At 38.6% G+C, this 24,487-nt stretch overlaps 1 protein-coding gene across 1 annotated transcript in view; it reads left to right on the forward strand.

Moving 5' to 3' along the window:
* Nucleotides 1-24,487, forward strand: part of SLC44A1 (solute carrier family 44 (choline transporter), member 1) — a 67,491-nt gene that overhangs the window by 21,269 nt on the left and 21,735 nt on the right. Inside the window, exons 9-10 of the mRNA XM_006886908.1 lie at nt 495-731; nt 3,001-3,081. Coding sequence (XP_006886970.1) covers nt 495-731; nt 3,001-3,081 — 318 coding nt within the window. The remainder of the gene's footprint in view (nt 1-494; nt 732-3,000; nt 3,082-24,487) is intronic.

The following is a 24,487-nucleotide window of genomic DNA, read 5'->3' on the forward strand; positions in this document are numbered from 1 at the left end:
CTGCTGTGTATGTGGCATTTTATATGATACTATACATATTAATGAATGGGTATTTAATGATTTCTTTATATAATCCTGTTTTACATGTGTGAAAACGATAGGAAAATTCATAGAAATAACCTGAAATGTAAATTTTCTTCCGGGTGCTAAGAATATGGTTAATGTTTCATGCAGGTAAATGTGCATTCATTAACCTTAAAAAATTGCCACAGACTAAGTTGAAGTTGTATGAGGCATAATAATGATTATATTTAATGGAAAACAATATTTTCAAAGTATAATTTTTTTAATTTATATTATAAAGCTGCGTAACTCTGTGTACATGAGTGTATATGTGTTTGTAATAGATCATACTTCCTAAATTGGGAGGTAATGGCCTTGTGCAGCCATCAGCTGATAAAAGACGAATGAGAATTTGAAGGCTGGCAATGGTACCGGAGCCCCGGTGTTCTCAGGTGGAATATTAAGTGAGCGCTTCCTTCTCTTCCCCTCAGGTGCTGATAGTCTGCAGCACTGGTCTGGCTGGGATCATGCTGCTCAACTACCAGCAAGATTACACAGTCTGGGTGCTGCCTCTGATCATCGTCTGCCTCTTCGCTTTCCTGGTCGCTCATTGCTTCCTGTCCATTTATGAAATGGTGGTGGATGTGTTATTCTTGTGTTTCGCCATTGATACAAAATACAATGATGGGAGCCCTGGCAGAGAATTCTACATGGACAAAGTGCTGATGGTAAGGACTTCAGATGCTCTCTACCATTTGGGGGATAAAAATATTTAGTAGAGCATTCCTTTTCTTAAACTTCTGTTATGCACACCTCAGAAAGATTTGGGATTATCGTTCTGAACATTTATGAATGATGTTATTTATTTCCGAATCAGAACCGACCCATAGCTGACCCTCAAACAAGATTTTAAAGGCTGTACATCATACGGGAAGGGAGTACCCATCTTTCCCCCGCAGAGCAGCTGGTAGATTCAAACCGTGTGCTTTTGGATTAGCATTGCAGCTCCTTGTCACTAGGCCAAAAATCAGGAGTCTCTTCACATGTACAAAAATCCCTTGAAATCAGCTAATCTGGAGCATTACCCATTACCAGACTTGAGTTCATACTAATTACTGTCTCTGCAGTTAAATTGGAGTTGACTTTTTAATCCTGCCTTCTAGCGCTGTGAGGTGTTCTGGGGCATAGTCTGTAGGAAGTTGTGCTGTTAATCCAAAGGCCATGCCTCTCTGGAAGATCGAATCCACTAGCAGCTTAGAGGGAGAAAGATAAGCAGAGTCTTCTCTGGCAAAATTTACAGTCTCAGAGACCCAATAGGGGATCTGCTATGAGTCAGTTCCAACTTGACCACAGTGAGTTTGAGGTTTATTTTGTTGTTGGTTTTTCCCCTCGCCCTTCAACTAGAACATGAGACCAATGATATTCCTGAAATGAAGCTCCAAGACAAAAAAAATATTTATCTCCCAGATTCTAGGGCCTATCAATATTTAGACTTTTCCAAATTATATGGCTGCCACCCCTAGTTAAACCCATCTTCTCAAACATGTCAGGCTAAAGTAGAGGTGTTTCTTCAATACAAACAATAGAGTCAGGGCTTGTAGATTATGTTCTTTTTCACTAGTTGAGACCTGAATATATATACGTAGATCATATTCAGATTCTTTGCGGTAATACAGCCCTTATAACTCCTCTTTAATACTAGCTCAAATAAAAATTTAAAAAACATACCAAAGTTGGGGTCTCTGGTGGTCTAGTGGCAAAAAGCTGTGCTGCAATCCTGAAGGCACGTGGTTCAAGTCTACCAGCTGCTCTGTGGAAGAAGGTTGGACAGTCTCCTCCCAATGATATGCCACAACAAAGTAATTAAAAAATGATCATCAGCCAATGCTAGAAAATTAAAGATGCATTTTAATCATAGTCTTTGCAATTGAACTTCAAAGTATTTCTATCTCCAGAATAGGTAATACTGAGGTATAAACAATATATATTGAAATAACCAATCATCTTCTAAGAGTATATTTTACTCAGTTGAGCCTAAAATAATGTTTTCATAAATAAACAAAATTTTTTAATATAAAAAGTTTAAAATTATTTAACCAATCTATTTGGTTAAACTAAAACTTAAAACTAAAACTTAAACTAAAATTTCTATCAAATAAATTTTGTGTATTTTATTAATATAGAAATTAAAGTTTTGGCTGGTTCTTGTCATACCAGAATTTGACCTATGACCATTACATTGCTCTGTGATTAAGACATTTAAAAGAGTCTGTTTTTGTTGTTAAATTGATTAAAAACAGGGTAAACAGTACAGTTATTCCCCCTCCTGGATTTTTCTATAAGAATGATAAAGATATATAGAAGAATTGCTCCTAAACTTTGACAACATAAAGGTGTTTCTTCCTTCTGACCACAGGTTCTGGTTGACACTCCCTGTCTTCCTCTTCTGTAGAATAATGTCTAAGCTAGATAAACAGTTTGGGTTGTTGTTGTTTTTTTAAGTAGCATATTTATGGTTTGCTAAAACAAAAATAGATAAAGACTCTTCTGTGCTTAGTAATATCAATGTATTATTTTGCCTTCTAGGGTTATTTTTAAGTCTTCTTTATGAAATAGAAGGTTCTCGTTTCCTTAATCCTTCATAGGAGGGAAACAAAACAATAATACTATGTATGGGGAAAGTAGTCTTTTCAAAGAATACTAGGTAGTTTCTCTTCTAAATGGAGCTAACATTATCTCTTTGAGCCTTGGTAAGATTATCTCTTTGAGCCTTGTTAAGATTGTTAGAATGAATAGATGGGAAAAGAAATTTTACATCAATGATTTGTAAACTATCCTCAAATTTAGCAGCTCTTGTGCGTGATACCTTATTATTGTGTTTTTAGACTATTCTTTATAAAGATTGAGTCCCAGACATAAATGTCCTTTACGAATTCATCTACCAACTGATATCTGTAAGGACACAAAAATTTATGCAGTCTGGTTCCTGTTTTGCAGGAGTTTGTGGAAAACAGTAGGAAAGCAATGAAAGAAGCTGGTAAGGGAGGCGCTGCTGATGCCAGAGAACTAAAACCGATGGTAGGTGGACATGAGGAGGTGACCACCCTCCAAGAATTTCACTTTCACTTCCTCTCTGTCTCTGTCTTCACTGACTGCACTTCTTCAGGAGAAGCTTTTGTTCTCTGTGTCACGCAGGACGTGCTGCTCTTTCTGTTTGTGTGCCTGCCTGTCACGTGGATGGCAGAATTCTTGTCACAAATGAAACCATCTTCTGTAAAAGTAAGCTGAAAGGAACATCTTCCTTGGTGTAAAAGTTGAGGTGGGCAGGGTACTCTTGCCCTGAGGCGAAATTGCTCTTCCTCTTCTTTTTTTTAACTTTTCATTTTTTAAACATTAGTGTTTAGTTTTCATCAGATTGAGCATTTGGGGTGTGTATTTGAACTTGATCGTTTAATTTTTTTTATTATTCATATTATTAGTATTTTAGAAGACAATAAAGCAGTTCCTTTCAACTTGCTAAAATTCATATTTTTTCCCATTTTTTTAAAATACTGTTCTGATTATGTTGCTGATTTTCTTTGTTGACTTCCTTCTCTGTTGCTTGGACTGTACTTCCTTTGTTTCGAAAACTCTTTGCAATAGCAAACAAGGTAATTTGCATCAATGCCTAACTTCCTACTCAATAGGGCTACTTTGTCTAATTCCACCCCTGTTTAATTGTGAGATAGATAAGTCATCTCTGATATATAACTTCTTGTTGTTGATTGCTGAGTCGAGCACAACTCATAGCGATCCTATGAACAAAAGGCCCATAACCAGTTTTTATTTGAAAAAGCAACCTGAAGTTAATTAGTACAAGAGAATCCTGAGTTGCTTTTCCCAAAGATATTCTGACATTATTGGCCTGATTACTACAAATCTCTACAAAATGTCTTTCTTAAGTCATGTGCTTACTTCAAAATACATAATTACCTGAGTCCTTAAACAGTTCATTTTAAACAGCCTGCCATCTAAATGTGTAAAATGTCTAGAAATGTGAAATCTCTCCCCTCTTTCTTCCTTAACACTTCAGTGGTTGGGTTTTTAATGTGTAATATATGATGTAACACAAGCCCTCTTAAGTATGTAAGAGTAAAGGAAGTAAGTTCATTTATTTGTTGGGGCAGTAATAGTCATGTGTCTGTGCAAAGGAATTCCATATTCCAATAAAGCCTTAACAAAGTGTTTAGATGTAAACTTTTTCCTTTATAACCTCCCCCCTCCCCTCATACTTGTGTTGGTAGTGTTCTTAAAAGTATTGCAAGGCTGAAATCCAACGTTTCATTTTCCCGAGTGATACTCATTTAGAAGTCACTCTGATTCGAAGTGAGAGGGTGCAGAATGTTCACAGACCTTAGCTTTAAATGTGCATCACTAAGAACTAGATTGAGAGAGGGGAAGGGAGATAATTGGCAAATCACTCCAATTAGGTTCCCTCCCTTGCTGCCTGCTTTCTCTATCTCTGCTATTATTCTGCATCTGCTGAAGAGGTTAGGAGTGGGGACTCTGACAATATGGAGACATGAGGAGGATTCCTCCTTCTCACGTGATGGGCGAGCCTAATTGTTCGGGGATATAAAGGTTCCAAGCCTAAAACTTAAAAGAACATAAAAATCTTAAATCATAAACATGTCCCTTAGTATAACTCCTCTGCCCTCTCCCACTGTTCTGTCTTTTCTATGATTGATATTTCCTTTAAATCACTCTTCCATAATAAGCATTTCAAGATATTTGAAGGTTTAGGTCTAGCTGATTTGATTAAGAATTTACCAGATGTTTCCGCATTACTCTTGAATGAATGGTAGATGATGCAAACACACCTTTTCCTATCTAAGCTCTTAATTTAGAAATAATATTAGGAGAACAACTCAGATAATATGATATACTACCATAAGAGCAGAAAAGAAAACTTCCCTAATATTATTTTCCATTTTAAATTAATGCTTCAAACAATGCCTCAGAAATATTCATTCTATTTTGCTGTTTATTTTATGTTGCTCATCTGATTGTTGCTTGCAGATGGATAATGTAAAACCACTATCCTGTTTCATGATACATCTTTTGTGTGCTTTGTTCTTTTAGAACTTTGGAATTACAGTATTTGTCTTAAAATGATGTTTGTTTTAAATGGTTAAAAAAATTCTCCAGAAAAGAAGTGTGAAATGTTACTCAGAGTAGCTTTCATTTTGGCTTTTTTTTTCAAGTTAATCAGTACCTCTAATTCTTATCCTCCTTTTGCACTTTGCATGGTTAGAGTCGACCTCTCCATCTAACACCATTTTTAAACATCTCCACAGAATTACCTGACAAATTCTTCCTAACATTTGAGGGTTGATAGAATTTAAAACTGCTTATTTCTATTTGCTTGGTTTCATTCACGTATTATTCCCTTAGATCAAAGCCCTGAGAGAGAGCATCACATGAATTTTGCAGTATCTCTAGAAACATTACTGTTTAAAAGTTTACTGTATATTTTCCTTCTAATGAGATAACTTCCAACATAGGGTTTATTTTTAGTCTATAAAATAACATTCAGGTAAATGAAGTGTTAAACTGCTCATTGAACTAAATATAATAACTTGGTTTTCCTCTTGGAGAATTTTTTTTTTTAAAGAGAGAGAGTATGTGTACGTCACTAGTTAAGAAAACTTTGAAAATAGGGGGGAGGAATAGAGCATTCAAGGAACCTGGGCATCTGAATATGTCAGAAATTATTTAGAAGGACTTGTGATGTTTTGGCATGAAAAAGAATTTCACCCTGTAATACAGGTTCAGGAGAGAAGATTTCACAATCCATTTTTCCCTGTTGCTGTTTGTGACCATGTATGTATTTGTAACATCATTCATGCTCTCTTTTTTTACTGGTAATTGTCTAAGATTATACTTTGTATGACTTTGTTTTCTAGGCTTCGGGAGCAAGTTCTGCTTGAACCTAGCCGACCGTTATGGAACCCATTGACATTCCAAAACAATATATAAACACAACTATGTATTTGTGTGTGCGGGTGTGTGTATATATGTATATGTGTTTATATGTATATACACACACACATAATCAGCCAAAATCAGAGAAAAGGAACAGGGATTTAATACCTTTTTTATGCTTATTTTTGTCAAACATGTACTCCTTTCATACGGGTGGCTTTTACAAGGCAACTTCCGTCATTTAACGTTTTCAATTGTAATTGTCTTAATGGAAATGTTAAGATTCATATCTGATTAACATTTTTAATAACTTAGAGGAGATTTTAACATTAGTTATTTGAATTAGATAAAACTACCAAATTCTTTGTCTAAAAGTTTTCAGGGTGATTCCCTGATGTGTGTATAAAAAAATCAAGATCTTATTTGACTGACGCATACGTCCTAGTGGGAGAAGACTAGGCACATGCGTTCAGAAAAATAAGGAATTACTCCAATTTCTTTTCCCCAATCAAAGAAGCCATGTCATTTTACTTTTTAGAAACATGCAAGTGGGCCCAATATGGGAATTTTCATAATAGGTTCTAACATTTGTCAGCGAACATTAAAAATAACCAACTCCTCAGGTATTTGTAGTTTACCCTAATGCTTCTATAAAAGAAAGTAGGTAAAAAGAAAAGGGTAGATAATCTTTCTTATGCAAACTGTTTTCTTCTATTTTGTCTTTCATTTTTTTATTTTTTTTTACTTTGGTAGCATCCTTCACACAATTGTGTGCCTGATTTGAAAGGAAGCTGGGGTACCCAGCAAGTTTAGTGTTTAAGTTCATGTGTATTGATTTGCAGATTAAGTAATGCTGGGAGGAATTAAAAAAGGGAGAGGAACCTGGAGCACATAGCATTGAAAATTCTGGTGCTTGGTCTGCTTCAGAGGAACTTAAGTGGCTTGGGGCTCAAGGCCATTGTATTGAAATACTTGCTGTCAGGTCTGAAAACACTCTGGCATGAACTCCTCTCCTTGAACATAATCATTGAGCATCCAGAATTCTACAACGCTTAGCTGAAGAATTGGTTAATGTTTTGATCCTCAAGTGTAGAGCATTCTTTTTGTTTGAGGATGGGTGTAGGTTTTTGTGGTATTTGGGTTTTTTTGTTTGTTTTCTGTTTTTTGGTGTTGGTTTGTTTTTTTTTTAATTCCTGCCGCTTACCAGATATGAATGGCTAATATTCCATTGTTCTGCTTATTGTAATGGTGAATGCTTTAAGAAAAAAAAAGTGTAATTTGCTAAGAATAATTCATGATCTGTTTATGCGATAACTCCTTTTTGTTACTGATTTTTTTAAAAAAAGCTATTTTTGTTAATGTAAAGTAAATATTTCAGAGCAGATTTTTTACACTTATTGCACTAAATACAGGCTCTGTACAAAAAGAAAAGAAAAGAAAAAAAAAGCCTCAGCATTTTATCATTCCATGGAAGGAGAATCTTTTGGAAGAAAGCATTGCCTGCTACCAGAATAAGACAGTGATTTAGGATGGTGTTATAGAAAAGCATACAATTAATGTTACTAGGGATTAATAAGCAGCTGTTTGCTAATGTGCTTCCTTTCAAAGGATTGGACCTTTAAATTGCTGCAAAGGTAAATTGTATTTCTTTTTAAAAAAAAAATGTCGGTGTTCTTTACTCTAGCTAAGCTAAAACTTGCTAAATGCCTTGGTTTTTATTTTCAAAGCTCATGTAATATTTCTGATTTTTCAGAATATTTGCAATAAGAGTCTGGATTTAAAAAATTTTAAAACTATCACACTTTAGAGAGCTCATGTCTTACCATACACTGGGAAGCCAACCTTGTGAGAGTAGCTAATTTTGAAACTATAATTCTCCAGAAGTCAACATCTAATGTCGCCAAACAGCATCACTGTACTTTTTTATATCATTTGAAATGGAACAAGTATAATTATGTAACTAACAATTGTCCAAATCGGGGAGAAAGCAAATGATGTAAGAAAATCAGAACACCATCTGTTTTATAGTTGCACAGATTTTGGATATTCAGAAGCATTGGGAACTAAATTTAGGGTTGGCAAAAGTCTGGAAGATGGCTATCAAACTGAAGATATTCCAGGAGCTAGCTCTTATCCCTCCAAAGTGACGTGATGGAAGTCTTGAATTTGGAAATTAGGTTCTGCTCACTTGGACATCCAAGCATCATGGACCCTTGCTGCTCCCTGCTCCATATGCTCACAATCTCAGCTATTTGGAAGCCACCAGGAATGCTTTCTAATCATCATTTGCAACTAAAACTGTAATCAGAAAGAAATTTTGTATTTTTGTATAACTTGATTGTGTGCCATTTTATATAACAGGTCCTGTTTTACAAATAAATTTCGTTTTACTAACATTGTGTTTAGAAATTATGATCTATGTTTAACCATGTCTATTGAGTCTCAAATTAATTGACAGAATGTTGCCCCTAAGTAAATTTGTGTGCCGTAAACATATATGCCAGTATTCGCATATATATTCCACAGGCACATACTGAGCGATATTTGATATCTAGAATATCACTCTCATATAACCTTCATTCTCTGATTAATTTGATGAAGCCTCCCAGAGGCTTTTTAGCAATATTTGAATGTGTTGAGGTTCTGTATAGGTATTCCTGCTGCCTCTTTCATTCATTGCAAAAATCATTCTTCAGCTAGCTTTGGGCTGCCTTACTGCTATTCGCTCACTGCCTCCATCTTCTGCCCAAGTGAGAAGAATAGATAAAGAGCAAAAATTCTGTGAATTGTGGGGTACTTGAGTAATTTTGTAAATCGTTATTGTGCTCTTTTGTCCTTCTATGATAGCTTTTCAAACCAGTGTTCAGGACTCAATTAATAGTTTGCGTCCTTTAGTGGTAGTCAATGCTGATATTGACCAGAGTATTTTTATGACTTCTGCCATCACATAGGTGCATAATATAGACCTTCTGGGCTCCTGCCTTAATATAACATGAGAGAGGAAAGGTTATATTTCAGTATATGTTCAAGAGGACCCTTCTGTGGAAGGCTTAGCAGCATTACAGTAATAAAAGGTTAGAATTTAACTAAGGCAATGACGTTGTGTAATACTTGCATGGATGAGCAGAGCTCAAAGCAAGCTGTTTCTTTAAACCATGTGATGCAATGTGTAATATGTAGGATTGAAGCAAGCCTATCCTACAGCAAAACCAAGTCCTAAGTGACTGGAACTTAAGTAGCTAAGCTATGTATATGTTCTCACATTTCTTTTTCTCCATAGAGGTTGAGGAGGAGATGCTTATTTAGTGTATTTAAAATTTTGCTGGAAATAAGGTTTTCCTTTGTAGAGATGCTCTCTTCCTCTTATATCCCCCTCCCCTCCCAGAGGGCATGCACCAGCTGATTGTAAGCTCGTCCTACTATCACTCACCTTGATGCCTGCCCAGGGCTCCTTTGCCTTTCCAGGGTAGTTTCAGAATTCATACTTCTAATGGCTTGCAAGAAATAGACCCCTTCCTTAATCCTGGTCCCCAGCTGCTTTAAGCTACAGTATACCTCTCCTCTGGCATCAGTACCCTGAAGGCTTCAGCCATGTCAACCATGCACCACTATTAGCTACTAAGGACCGTATCAAGAACAACCCCAACCTGCTGACTAGAATTCTAAAACTTACCCCAATGCTGCCAGTTACAGTGACTTGAACATTTTATTTTATTGTCTTGTCAGTAGCCGCCTTCTTATATGAATTTTTCCAGTAGCCTTAACATTGCCTCTGAGATGTTTCCTTTCCTTCAGAAAGCTCTTTAAGCTTTCCCCTTTTAATAAGTAAGATCTTGTCTGCTTTTCTCTGGTAGTCACCACTACTTCTTAAAAATAAAAACAAAAGTCTTCACAGTCTGAGGCTTATCAGTGTACCTTCCACATTTAGTTTCTCTATTCTTTTCTTATATTTCATCTGACAGGTAAGAGTGCACCAAAGATGTGGTCTGCAAATATATATTGGAAAATTGTTGGTTCATCATAGTCAATGCATATAGCCAAGATTTGTGTACTGTGTATTCATGCACAGAATGCCTTTTGCTCTGAATGCATATTCATGTGTGTCTTTGTGAACTAAGGAAAGCATGTTAGCCCTTTTGTGAAGTAAGCACTCTTCATATACAGTGGCTGCTTTTGAAATTAACTCATCTTTGTTTAATGGCACATAGCCCATATTTTCAGAAAGCACGACCCTTGTGTGTTCCAAGAGAAAAATCTAAAGCTGTCAAACTTAAAAAAAAAAAACCTAGACATCTTGTCTATGCTTATAAATTTTAAATAGCACACATTCCCAAGTTTTATAAATTTGAGCCAAATTCTTATACTCCCAACAAGACCAACATTTTAATCTAATATTTAAATCTTTGAAAATTATCTTTCTTATAGAAAACTTCAACATGAAATTTCTAAATTTGATAATTTCTGTGCAAAGAAAGCATTTTCTACAGAAATTCTATAGTCCCCCTTTCTTCCTCTCCATATCATTGATTTTTATATGCATTTTTAAAAGGCAGATGATGCTTCAGTCTTAATACTGCATGAATAATTGCCGCTTTTGTAAATTGCATGGATGGGATTTAGGTTTGATATTTTCTAAGGCAATCCATCAGTAAATATATGGAAATGGTATAGAAATGTTAGGGACCCAAATACTACTCAGGTCCCTAAGGCTATTTTCTTTAGGTGTACCTTTACAACTAAAATTATTCCCTGAGGAATACATGATCCAGACCAGGGAGCTCAGAAGAATAAAGCTTGACGATTCATGGTCTAGTTAAGATCTAGCTGAAGGTGAAGCTTAGTGATTTTTAAATGTTTCAGAGATTTTTCATTTTTATTTGCTTAAATAAGAACAGAATTTGATGTTCAGAAGTAAATTCTTAATCTTTTGAGAAGGTCATGAACCACTTTGAGAATTTATGAAATCTGTGTACTCTCTTCCCTACATTCACAAAGCACTTCTGTGAACCTTTTCAATATTTTCAAGGCCTTCCTCAGATAACCAGCCTCCATGTCATCCCCCTCAGAGGCTTATGAATATAAGTGAAAAAACCCTAATCTAAGGTTATTTTGGTTTTATGTTTTGAAATGAGTAAGTGATGAGGCCTCCATTGATGATACATTTAAGATGCTCATTACCACATTCTGGCCTAGAATCCTTTATATACCCACAAGAACTTGTATTAATGTAGTGCCAGCCTTGGAAAAGAAACCATGCTAATCTACATGAATAGCAAAATGGTCAACACTGAATCTTTAAGACAGTGAGATTTTCCTTGTGAGTCAGGACAAGCATAGAATTTTTAATAAGCTACTAAATTATTTGCAGTGGAAAAATGTCTGAAGAGAAACAAATAGAGAGATTCTGTAATTGTTCATCTGCCAAAACACCTGATTCTCTTTTTTTTTTAGTTCATATATGAAATTATGTGATATAGTAATATCACTAAATAACTATTTAAAAATATAGCCTGTAACATAGCAAGAGCAGTTAAAGATGACTATATATTAATTAGTAAACTAAATGCAGCCCAGAGTTGAAAAAATAATTTTTTTGTTGTTGTTGTTGGAGGAGTAGTTACAGGGGGAAAAATCCCTCTACAAATTAAATCCTGTGTTTCCTGTTTTGAGTGATTTCCAGGCATCCACTATAGCAGCTTTGGGCCACTCTGCCAGTGGGGCCACCAAGCCATTTCCCATATCCACTTCGTCTTTCTTTAGGGAAACACCTACATTTCTTCCCATCTGCACCTTCCTATTAGATGAGGCTGTGGCATCAGTATGGAAGGCTCCCTGGGCCTTTGAGAAGGCAACCAGAAATCCCTAAACGAGTTTGTACTTCTTACCAGGTCTGTTTCCATTGGTTCATGACTTATAGTCAGACATCAATACACATTTCTCAGCTGAGCAGAGTAGTGAAAACATGTAAACAGTGTTAAAGGAAGAGAAAGATGAGATCCCTGTCCCACTCACACCTCCCAAAAAGTGTTAGTGAACAGAGTAGTAATGGAGAAACTGCTGATGGAATTTCTGCTATCAGATGAAAAGGACCTAAGGGTAGTGTAAGTACTTAATTTTGAGGCGCTTTGTTATTATTTTTTTTCTTTCCTATCCTTGTATAACTTAAAAGGGAATGTTCTGACTATTCTTTATGATCTGATCAGCCATCCCATCAGCTAGTTTAACTTTTTTAACAATATATAGTATTACCAATGTGTGCTTTTAACATCTGAGTGGAAAGTAAGCATTAAAAAGATGATGTGAGAAATAAATAGAGAACTAACTGGGTAAAACTACTGCCATAGACAACTCCACCTGCCATTAGAAAAATATAAACGCTCTTCATAGTCAGATACCTCACAGAAATGTGACATTAATAAGATGATTTAAAGGGTTGATGATTTTAGATGATTCTTGTCTTAAGTGTCATTGAGTTGGAATCACCTCAGAGCTGACCCTCCAGGAGTTAAGTAAGCACTTGGCTGAAAACTGAAGGTTCTGTGGTTTGAAACCCATTAGCCTCACCACAGGAGGAAGATAGGGTGAACTGCTTCCTTAAAAATGTACAACCTTGGAAACTTTGTGCGGCATTTTTACTTTATCCTCATAGGTCACCATGGTGGGAATAAGTTTGACGACAGTGTCCTGTATGGGAGTTACTACAGTGGAGGGTGAAAAAAAGACCCTCAACAAGACGGATTGATACAGTATCTGTAACAGTGGGTTCAAGCGTACATCGCCGATGGTGAGAATGGCTCAGGAGGGACCAAGGTTCGGATCTGTTATTAAAGGGTCGCTATGAGTCATAGTTGACTGGACAGCACCTAACAACAAGGGAGCTCTGGTGGCTTCTTGGGTAAGACATTGTACTCCAACCCAGAAGCAGGCACTTTGAATCCATCAGCTTCTCTATCGGAGAAAGACATGCAGGCAGTCTCCTCCTGTTTGATTTATGGCCTCTGAAAACTCACAGGAGGACCAGCTTACATTTTGGTTCTGATTCAATGGTAATGAATTCAGTTGAGGAGCTCCCTAATGAAAAGAAATTTTTTCTGTCTCAGAACGTTTTTGACCACTGTATGCACTGCTAGTAAGTCTTGCACCAGTCAGTTCAGTTCAATGATTTGATTAAACGAGGTCCGGGGGGGGAGGGGAAGTACTCCATAATCTAACCAACAAAAAGACGAGGATAAAAATGTAGAGGGCTTCTGACAGGATGAGAGAGACTCTGGGAAAACAACCAAAGACAAAAAGCCTATCTTCTGAAGACCAAAGGCCAAACTCTGTGTGTGCTGGCTGGCACAGCCTTTCTGAATTTGGGTTTAGAATGGAATTGCTAGGACAAGACAGCCAAATTTTAAACATCAGTCAGTGCAATAGGGAACTGCTGAGATTGTCCAGGCAGTACTTCATGTCCAATGTCAGGCCAGCCCAGTGTATGGGGTAATATGGATGGAAAACACGCCTCCGAGTGTCTTGGTTTCTCGCTGTTGTGTTGGCAGCATGTTGGCAGTATGTTGTGGTGCCACATACTTCTCAGCCTGCTGCCTTTCTCCCCCTGTCGTTTGCCATTTCAATCCTATCTCATAGTATCAAAATGAATTTCTCTATTGAGGCCTCCCTGTCCATTAGGAACTAGAGGATCACGGTTAAGTCTTCCATAAATATTGTTGTTTGGGATGATTCACCTTCCCATCATGTCCAGTTTCTCCTTCCTGCAATCTTGACACTGTCCTCATGTGGGGACACATGCAGGTGCTTGAACATGCCTCCCGCCCCCAGCATGGTTGTAGCCCTAGTGTCCACGGCTGTCATTTTAACACAGTGCAGACTTTCCAGAGGGAGCGCCACGCTCTCAGAGGACTTTTGAAATATGTGTATCAAGCAATTAACTTTCTGGAGTTATTGAAAATTGCTGGGGAATTCACTTCCAAGAGCTCTGAATTGGATGGTGTTCCATCTGGCTTCAGAGTACAACGAGCCTATATGAAACAGAGCTTTGAAATGTTTTTTTCTTGTGCAGAAATATGAACTAGAAAAAAAAGTGCTGATATAATGCTACGTTTTCTCTGTGTACTGATCTCAGTTGCCAGAATTATAATGAAAACTGTATTTTAGTCTAACAAATGTATAGAATTTTTCTATGTAATAAATAAACATTTTCTAGGAAAGAATGTGATTGTCTACTGTGTTGCAACACTTTAACTTTGCCCAGTGATCATTGACAGCAGGTGATTGGACACATCTTCTCTTTAGATTAGGTTCCTATGCTACGAGTGTGCCCCAGGATTGCTGAGCTACTCCTTTCTAGAATTTCCCAGCATGTTCCAGGGTCCTTGGAGTATAAAATATAAATGTACTGACGCCAATTTCTGAAGCATAAAGTTCTCCCGCTGCCTGACTGGGCTTAATAGCTGGAGTCTGAGTCATTATGTGAATGCTAAGTTGCATTTGAATTCAGTCATCTGACAAGGTAGAAAAGCCTTCATTTGAGAAATTCACTATGGAAAACACACTTTATGCCTGGCTTTGTGCCCTGCACAGAACTTGAAGTCTGTATATTGTATTGAGTTAGTGCGTTCATGGAACTATGATGTGCTTCAATATAAGTAGTAGCTTAAATGTGCCCAGTTAAAGTTTGGAGAGAGGGGAAATCAAACTTGTTTAGAGTTAACCATTTCTTAACTGTCTTTTAGTGTTTCATAAGGTGAAGAATGCAAGTAAACCTTTCTGTATTTTATATACAGATTAAATCCACTGCTATCAGGCCAGTTTTGACTCAGCAATTCTCCATCAGGTGTCTGAGGCTATAAATCTTTGACGGAGGCATCTGTCCATTTTTTCTCTTGCAGAACAGCTAATGGACTTGAACTCCTTACCTTTTGGTAACAACACGTGATTAAGTAATTTTGAAAGGTTAGGTTTTCCTTGATTCTTTTCACACTGTGTTGCCTCTTTTAGGAAGTGTTATTGCACTTCGCAAGTGTAATAGTCATGGTTATTTATGTTGTCCTGTCAAAATAGTTGTTCTAGAGTATTCGTAAAAAATCCTCAGACACTACAGATGTTTAGATACTGAAGCATGGTAACCAATCTGGACTGTTAGTTCTTCTCTCTCCTCCCCCACTTTTAGATGACTATGGTGCAAGATAGTTATTGAGCTGTGGTGTTGGAGAAGAATATCTCATGAACTGCAAAAGAACAAACAGATATGTCTTGGAGAAAGTGCAACCAGAGTACTCCTTGGAGGCGATAATGTTGAAGCTTTGTTTCACTTCTGTCATGGTGCTAGGAGGGCTATTCCTTGAGAGGGACACCCTGCTTGGAAAGGTGGCAGGTTGGCGAAAGAGAGGAAGACTCTCGGCCGGGTGGATTGACATGGTGACTGCTGCAGTGTGCTCCAGTGTGTCAGGAAGTAGGGTGACATCTCTCTCATTGCTATGGAGCTGGAACTGACTCTCGACCCTCCAAAAGATTTTTTTTTCCAGAGACTGTACATTACACGGGTAGAGAGTTCTCTCTCTCCTTCAGAGCAGCTAGAGGCTCCAGACCATTTGCCCTAGAGTTGACAACACGGCTCCTTTCCCATTAAACCACAGTTATCATGTTGTGGTGGTTGTGTGCCATCAAGTTGGAATGGACCCGTAGCTGATCCTCCTGTGGGTTTTCAGAGGCAGTTAGTTGAACGGGGAGAAGATTGACCATCCTCCTCCCATGGAGCAGCTGCTGGATTCAAACTGTGTGCCTTCAGACTGCAGCACAACTTCTTACCCCTAGGGCCACCAGTGCTTCCTACAGTTACCATGCTAGTGCTTAATTGGTTCTTCTTGAAAGGAAGTCCCCATGTTGCGAACGAGATCCTTTCTGAAGAGTGTTTTTAAGTCAAATTTTTAGTTACATCAAAATAAATGCATGCGATTTGTACATAGCCTTTACTTTTGTGTAAGAAGGAGCTCTAGTGGGGTGGTGCTTTACATGTAGCAATGCAAACAACAAAGTCACTTGATCCTCTGGAGGAAGACAGCCTCCTGTACAGAGGTCAAGCCTCAGAGGGACGGCCACAATGAATCGGAATGGACCCAAAGGCCAGGGGTTGGTTTTGGCTTTGCATGATGCAGGAGCGTGTTGGCAGGTGGCATGAGGTCAAACCATTGACTGTTACCTGAGAAGTTACCATGGACTTGCATCCACCAGCCTCTGCACAGGAGGATGTGTTTCTATAAAGAACAACAGCTTTGGAAACCTTCTGGAGAAGCTCTACTGACCTACAGAGTTGTTAGGAGTCAGAGTGGCATAAGGGAAATGGGTTTGGGTTTCTTTCTTTCTTTTTTTATTTTTTTATTAAGTGAGCTAGTGATTGAAGAGCCTGTGAAAGGCTCAGATCCCCTGAGAGGAATCCTGAAGTCTTTCCTCCCTGTTAGGTGATGGAAAATGTAGTGTGAACTCAACCTCATATTTTAGCAGATACGTTTGAGCTTCTTCCAGTTGCTGTACACCACGAGCTCTTCTAGGGGGTGAAAGGTTTAGAAAGATGCCAATTTCCCTCAGCTCTCTTTGTTCTTATGTCTTCAGGTTTGTCTATCATTTTCTTAGGGAGTTCTGGTGGCCTAGTCAGGGGCGGGGGGTGTTTCTCCCAAAAGCCAAGCCTCCCTGGCAGTCTCATCGACCAGCAGCTCTCCTGCAAAAAGCTGGGCGTGTGAAGCCTCAGAACCCAAGGGAATGTTGTCTGTGTGTCAGTTCTCAGCAGCAGCAAGTTTGAGTTGATCTATTATTCTTTCCTATTGTGAAGTAGAGAAAGTAATGAAATATTTTTGCCTTCTTTCTTTAAATTTATTTACTTTTTATTTATATAGTTGTGGGTTTCTTTGTTTTCTTTCTAAATACAATTTTTCTTTTATCTTGTGGTTGTTGTGTACCACCGAGTTGGAACCAACCCATAACTGACCCTCCAGCGGGTTTTCAGAGGCAGTTAATCGCCCATCCTTCTCCTACGGGGCAGCTGGTGGATTCATATCGTGTGCCTTCGAGACTGCAGTACATTTTCTTACCAGTAGGCCACCAGAGCTTCCATTTTTATCTTATTTACTCAAATTATGAGGTACTAACTTAAGAAAATACACTTTGGTTTAATGTAGGATCCTGGGGGCAGGGAAAATTATGCCATTTCATGAATGATCAGCAATTTTTAAACAAGTCTGAAAGCTCTCTCAGTGGTTATAAGTACATTAGACTAGATAGATAAGCCAAGTACATTAGACTAGATAGGGGACAAGAAGGAGCCACCTTCAAGGCAAAAACAAGAGCTTTCGGTCCACCTGCCCTCTCTTCCTAAAATCTCACACTTGGAGACAAGATACCAGGGGTTTGTGTTTGGTCTACTTTACCCATCTTCCAGAAAGGATTCTCATAGCTTATTCCAAAATAAAATACATAAAAATGTTAAAAAGAGTAAAAAATGGGAAAAGGAGGTTAGCTATATAAGAAGCCCTAGGCTGAGCATTAAGCCTAACTTCAAGCTTCCTGTCAGTCCTGGCAGAGAAGAGATTGAGAAAGGTACATCGTTTTAAAGGTCTAATAAAAACAAGCATAAATGGTTCAACAGGAAGGACTGAGCAAGCATTAAAATGATATAAATAACACTTAATGACTAATGTTCACAGTATATTTAGTGGGAAAAGGAAGGGATAAAGCAATTTTTGAAGCCTGATCTCACTTTTACAGAAAAATGCTATATATGAAGTTAGAGTATCTGCCTTTTTAACAAATTCAGTAGCCTCTGGTAGTTTATTGATTATTGGAAACTTTAACTAACAAGAATACTTTTTAAAGAGGAAACAATAAAAAAAATAACATGTAAATATTCACTAGTCAACTTTTTCTGACTCTTTGACATCTATGAAGTTACCTGTTGTCTTTTACGTTACTCACATTGATAAGGTGAGGTACTGATTTCTTTAAAAGACAGATTTTAAAGCTTCTTGTGAGGATATCTGAATGCAGACTCTTTATTTTTAGCATTTCTTTTCTATGTTTTATGATTCTCAACTGCATGTTACTTGAGGAAAAAATTGTTTTAAGCATCTTACCTTCATCAGGTCTTTCCAAAGCATTCAACATTGTGTTAATAAAAATAACCTCCTTCATACTCACTTTTAAATACTTTGTATGATTGATTCAGTGACTGGGGTACTCGGGATGGGTGTGTCAGAGGCAATGAGATTGGCACAGGATAGAGCACGGTTTAGGGCTGTTGAACATGGGGTCGCTATGAGTCGCAAACGACTCGACAGCACATGACAACAAAACAACATGTAAATATTTAAATTATAATATTTACATAGTCATGTCATTGAAATAACAAGTCAAGGTCTTTACCATTGATACTGCAGTACACTGTATGAGCTCGTTAGACAGACTCCCTCTCAATGTTTTATGTTGACAGTTACTGTAAAGTTGATTCTGTGCATGAAAAGTACAAGTATACCATAGAGTTTTCAAGTCTGTGAATGTTTGGAAGTAGATCTGTCTTCCAAGATGTCTCTGGATAAGTTTGAACCATAATCTTTCAGCTTCTAGTCAAGCACCTATTTGTGCTCCTGGAGACTTATTAAAAACTTTAATATAGGGATATTTTTTTCCTTGTTACAGTTGAATGTAATCCTAATCAATACTAATGTCTATCATATTTTAAGGTCTCTCAGCTGCTAACTGAAAGGTTGGTGGTTTGAATCCACCAGCCTTTTTGTAGGATAAACATAGACATTCGCTTACCATAGATTTACAGCCTTGAAAACCCAGATAGACTTGGAATCAACTCATAGAACATAAGTTTTTATGAGTTTAGAGCTGAGACAGTGAAGCCCTGCTGGTGTAGTAAAGCAGTCAGTTGCTAATCAAACAAGGTAGTGCTTTGAATCCACCAGGTACTCCTCTCCAAGAAGATGTGACAGTCTCCTTCCAGAGAGGTTACAGCCTAGGATCCTACATGGCAGTCTGTCGTCGCAGAGTCAGAATCAGTGTCAATGAGTGGGTAAGCCTGAGGAGATTGGTCATACGTAGTTCACCAAGTGACAATCAGAGTTTGTCCAAAAGCAGTGGACTTAAAGTATAACCACATGTAGTTAACAATGACAATGTAAGATACTTCCTTGAGTTCTTAAAACCAGCCAACCTCCCATTGTTCAAAGAAGATCGAAATGGATCACAGATCTTTGGAATTGTGGGTGCGGGTTGTCTTATAATGCAGGTGCCAGAATGTCTGTTAAAGTTGATGTGTATCTCACTTGCCTCTAGTCTTTGCCACTGGCAGGTGAGTTACAGATTACTCCGTGAATTGATGTGTTTCAGATTAGGAGATTCTAGGCTGTGTTAATTGCCTGAGAGGAGGAAGGAAATGAATCGGACATATTTTTTCATAGGTCAGCACACACACCTGAAAGGGTTGTTTTCACACACTTCGGCTTATGGAAAAGCTGTAATCCTCTTACTTGGAAGAGGCATGTTGGGTCAAGGAAAAAACTGATCACTATTCAAATATCTGAGGAGTTGTTATGGAAAATAGAGGTAACGTTGAACTGAGTCTTTCAAGGGTTCATATAATTAGAAAGACAGATTTCTCTTTCATAAGTTGATTAATGTATTTTAATCTCTTCTATCAGGCAGTGTGTCTGATAATTCCTCAGCCCAGTACCTGTTCTGGGGCATTCTGTTGGTCTGTGGTAGGGAGCTGTACTGCCGATGCAAAGGCACATGGTTTGAATCCATTAACTGCTCGGTGGGAGAAAGATGGACAGTTTCCTCCTGTGTGATTTACTGCATCTGAAAACCCGCCAGAGGGTCAGCTATTGGTCAGTTTTGACTTGATGGTAGTACACAGCAACAAGAAGTATCTGTTCTGCTCTTTTATCTCATTAATACAACCCAGATGCCGTTCTGGTCAATGTGCCCAGTGTTGCTCACTTCCCCATACCTCACAAATGATTGAGCTGACCATGTGATACAGTGCTGGTCAATGAGACATAAATAGAAGAATTTCCAGGAAAACTTTGCCCTGCTCATATTGGTCGGGCCCCTTTGGCCTGGAAAGCCGAGGTAAGCCTGGATGAGTAACAGTATTCTTCCAACCTTACACCCCAAAAGATGGCAGGACAGACAGAGGAGACTGGTTCCAGAAGGATGGCATTGCCTAGTGTCAAGCCTAGACTTGCTGTCTTCTGGGTTTCTTGTGACTTTAGGAAAAATAATACTTGAGCAGTTTCTGTTAAATGAAGCTGAAATACGATCCTAACCTAGGAAAAGGCTTCCTTGTAAAGCCTTTCCTGTTTATCATACAGGATATGGAGAACTTTTTAAAGCCGCTGAGTAGACCCAACATGGAATGAGGCCCAAGCAGGAAGCGATCTTGACTTGGAGGATCACACTCGGAGCCTGGGTGGCACTTTCACAGCCCAGATACTGTGTGGAAAGCAGCATTGAGCTTAAATTGAACAGTTTGTTTCAATGATGACTTTAAAGTTTTCCCCCTTAGTGATCAGATATTTGCTTTTAAAAGGTGAATTCAAGGCATAGTAAATGTTGTTCACTGAACAATTTTCCTACCATCTTCTACGGAGACTATCTTATTCAACTTTATGATGACAAATTTAATTTTCTAATAGAATCTTCATTTATGCTTTATTTGTAGTAATCTAATTTATCCCATTGACTGATTTACCACCAGGATTTGGATTTATTTTGGATTTAAAGTAAACATGGCAATAAATCTTATATTCAATAGCATCTTGACTTCTCAGATAATAATGAATTTATTACTTTTGTCTGTGTTACAGCAAATGAGATTAATTCCAATCCTGTCTTAGGAAAGCTTTTGTCTTATACACTAACTTGGAGATCAGTGTCTTTGTAGAATTTCTGTTTGTATCTGAATGTTCCTTTGTGAAGGGAAAGTAGAACTTATGCCCTGTCATGGTGGGAACAAGTCCTCTGATGACCTGGAAATACAAGGGGGAAGGTTGAGTCTTCACTGTCTTTTCTGAACACTATAAGTGACCTCAAGTTTGACATAGAAGGTTGCCATAAGTCAGAAATGATCTCACAGAAACTGATTTACTGATGTATTTGCTATTCTGCAGTCTTCACAGGGTATAAATCAGTGTGTTTTGGAACCTACTCTTTATTATGGAGCTCTGGTGAAGTAGTCTGTAGAGATTTGTGATGTTAATCAGAGGAAGACCATGCATGGTGGTTCAAATCTGCCACTAGCCCCATGGGAGAAGAATGGGCAGTCCTCCTCCTGTGTAATTTATAACCTTCAGAAACCCAGTGGAAGGTCAGTTCCAACTCAGTGGCAATGAGTTAAGTTCATTTGTTAGAGAAGGGTGTGTGTGTGTGTGTGTGTGTGTAGAGAGAGAGAGTGCCTGGTGCCTTAGCTCTCAGGACAGGAAGATGTTTAAACTGCAGAGTCCTTGGGGTCGCTCCAAACAATCTGAATTAGAATCTCAGCAGCAGGAACTGGAAACTGCCTCAGAAAGAAACCCCACCCAAGATGATCTTCCAAAACTCTTGCCTGTCTTGCTGAATCTCCCCTAGAAGCACAGGGCTTTAGGAGAAGGCAGGTGGTCCAGGTAGAGCAGCATAACTCAATTCTGTCTTGTGGGGACCCCAAGTGTGTCAGAGTAGAACTGTGTGCTCCATGAAGTTCTCAAAAGTTGATCTTTTTGAAAAAAAAATCACAAGTAACCAGACCTTTGGTAAATTGCCTCTGGATGGATTTGATCTTCCAGTGTTTCAGTTATCAGTTGAGCATGCTGACCTTTTGCACTTCCCAGACCCTCAGTTAAATTGTGGTTCTGCCCATACCCTCAGTTTAGACAACCAGGCTGGAGGCAATTTCCTTGAGAAACCAGCGGTAACTAATGTTCTTGTCTGTAGTGACACCTGCTGGCTGAGAGGAGCAAGTAGCAAGCTCTCAATCCGTGAAATGAGAGTTTTCTCTTACCGGGACTACATTCTGCATTTCAATGCTTGAATTCAAAAAGCAGCAATGAATATATCCAAAGTTACAAGTGTCTTGGAGAGATATTAGCTTTTATATTTGTATTCCTTTTTCATTGTTGTTGTTGTTGTGTGCCATCAGGTCCTCTGCAACTCATAACAACTTTATGTACAACAGCAGTAAACTCTGCCTTAGCCTATGCCAGTCTCACTATCTCTGACACACCTACCACATTTCCTCAGTCAGTGAATCAATCCATCGAGGGTCTTCTTCTGCACTGTTCCTCCACGCTCCCAAGCATGACGTCCCTCTTCTAGGACTGGTTCCTGCTTGCAACATGTCCAAAGTATGTCAGAAGCAGCTTCAGAATCCTTGCCTCCAAGGAGCAGCCTGGCTTCACCCTCTCTCAGATGAATTTGTTTGTTCTCTTAACAGTCCATGATATAGTCAATACTCTTCTCCAGCACTACAGTTCAAAGGTATCAACTGTCCTTCAATCACCCCTACTCATTGTCTCTTTTCATTACTATCAGATAAAATTCCTATATACTTGCAGAAAAAAGTTTATAGGTGCTGTTGAGTTGACTCTGACTTGTAGCAACTCTATGTGCATCTAAACCATGCTCCACCCTGCCCTGTCCTCACAGTATCTATTGGACGTAAACCTGGCCTTGCAATCACTATGTTAATCCATCCTGTTGAGGGTCTTTCTCTCCTTCACCAACCCTCCACCTTTCCAGGCGTGAAAGGCTGTCCCTCCACCCTTCTGAGCACTGGCCCCTCCTAACCACATACCCAAAGCAGGTGAGATGAAGTCTCATAATTTTTGTTTCTAAGGAGCTCTCTGCTGACAGTTATTCCAATAGATGTGTTTGGTGGGGTTTGGCCGTATATGATCAATATTCTTCACAACACTGGAATTCTTTCTTTGGTCTTTCTTATTCATTGTCCAACTTTCACATGCATGTGAATCAATTGGAAATTAAATGGCATGGATCAGGTGCACCTTGGTCTTTAAAGTGATATTCTTGCACTTTAGCACTTTACAGATAAGCCCAATGCAATATGTCCTTTGATTTCTTTTTTTTTTTGTCCCAAGATGAAAAGTAAAGACAGATTTATTAGAAAGTTATGCCCCAAAGATGGGATGGACCTTCCTCCTTGGAAAGGAAATACAGAAAAGGCCATCTTTTGGTTCTTGACTTCTGTTTTCATGGGTGTTGACTGTGGACCCAAGTAAAATGAAATCATTAACAGTTTCAGTCACTTCTTACATGTTTCTTTTTCATGTTCACTTGAAACATGAGCAAGTTTCAAATTTCCTCTGAAAGGATTTACTTAAAGCTCTTTGGTTAGGGAACCCATTATTTACGGTATTAGGAAAATATGGAGAAACCAACTCTGATTTCTCATTGAAGACTCCACACAGATACCAAGGAAAAAGATTCTGTGGGAATTTAGAACCCTTCACTGAAAACCTACCATCAGCCAGCCCCTCTGTCAGGGGGCTCACAGACCTGGGTCGGCAGGGGTGAGTATGATCAGTACTGTGATGTATAGTATGCAGAAGTCGAGGGAAGGGAACAATAGTTTATCCTATAAGGAAAGGATAAGGCATAGCCTGGAATTCATCTGTTGTTCTGTCTGTGACAGAGAGTAGGGGTAGATTCTGATAGAGAGACTGTGCTATGTGCTAAGACAGAGAGGTGTGAAATTGGCGTTTGGAGCGTGTGCACTTAGAAGGGAATGAACTTTAAAATACTTTGCTGTTATGAGTGGATGGAAGTGATGGGAGATGTAGTCAAGAAGTCAGCCAGGCCTCACTTGGCCGCCAAGGTTAGATTCCATCCTCTAGGTGGTGGGTTAACTACTGAAGAGTTTTCATTTAAATCTGCCCTTTCACATTGTTTAGCCATTGGCATTTGATTGCACAAAGCCTAACACCCCTATTAATCTGACAGATGAACCCTCCTGTCATACAGGTTAAGTGCTTTTCTGTTAACTGAAAGGCCAACCGTTTGAACTCACATCTGGCAGCTGTAAGAGGGGGCAGTCTGTTGCCATAGATGCAAAGCTTTGACACTGAAGGCAGTTCTATGTAGTTCTATGGGGTTGCTGTAGGCTGGAATCTACTTGACAGCAACAGTTTTTGGTTATTTATCTGTTGGTGGTCAAATCAGAGTCCAAATTCTTGTTTAAGGCTAAATCTATTAGTTGAGGATCTCACGCATATTCAACATAAGGAAGTGTCGGTCCATTTGGAAAGTTTGTTAGCATCTCCAGTAATTGGATTTGGCATGTGTACTGTAACATGGGACTCTTTCAATACAGCTGTTTTGCAGAGTTGAATGCCTGTGCTTTTGAGTTCAGGGTTCAGGGTTCCTGCACTACATCTTCTTGCTGCCCCAAAAGAATCCCACACCCTGTGTTGCTCACTGCACCCAAAACCACCCCTGCCATCAAGTAAAATCTGGCTAATGATAACCC

The sequence above is a fragment of the Elephantulus edwardii genome, unplaced genomic scaffold, assembly GCF_000299155.1.
Source record: "Elephantulus edwardii isolate Elephantulus edwardi_28Jun2011 unplaced genomic scaffold, EleEdw1.0 scaffold00052, whole genome shotgun sequence".
In the NCBI taxonomy this organism is placed as follows: Eukaryota; Metazoa; Chordata; class Mammalia; order Macroscelidea; family Macroscelididae; genus Elephantulus; species Elephantulus edwardii.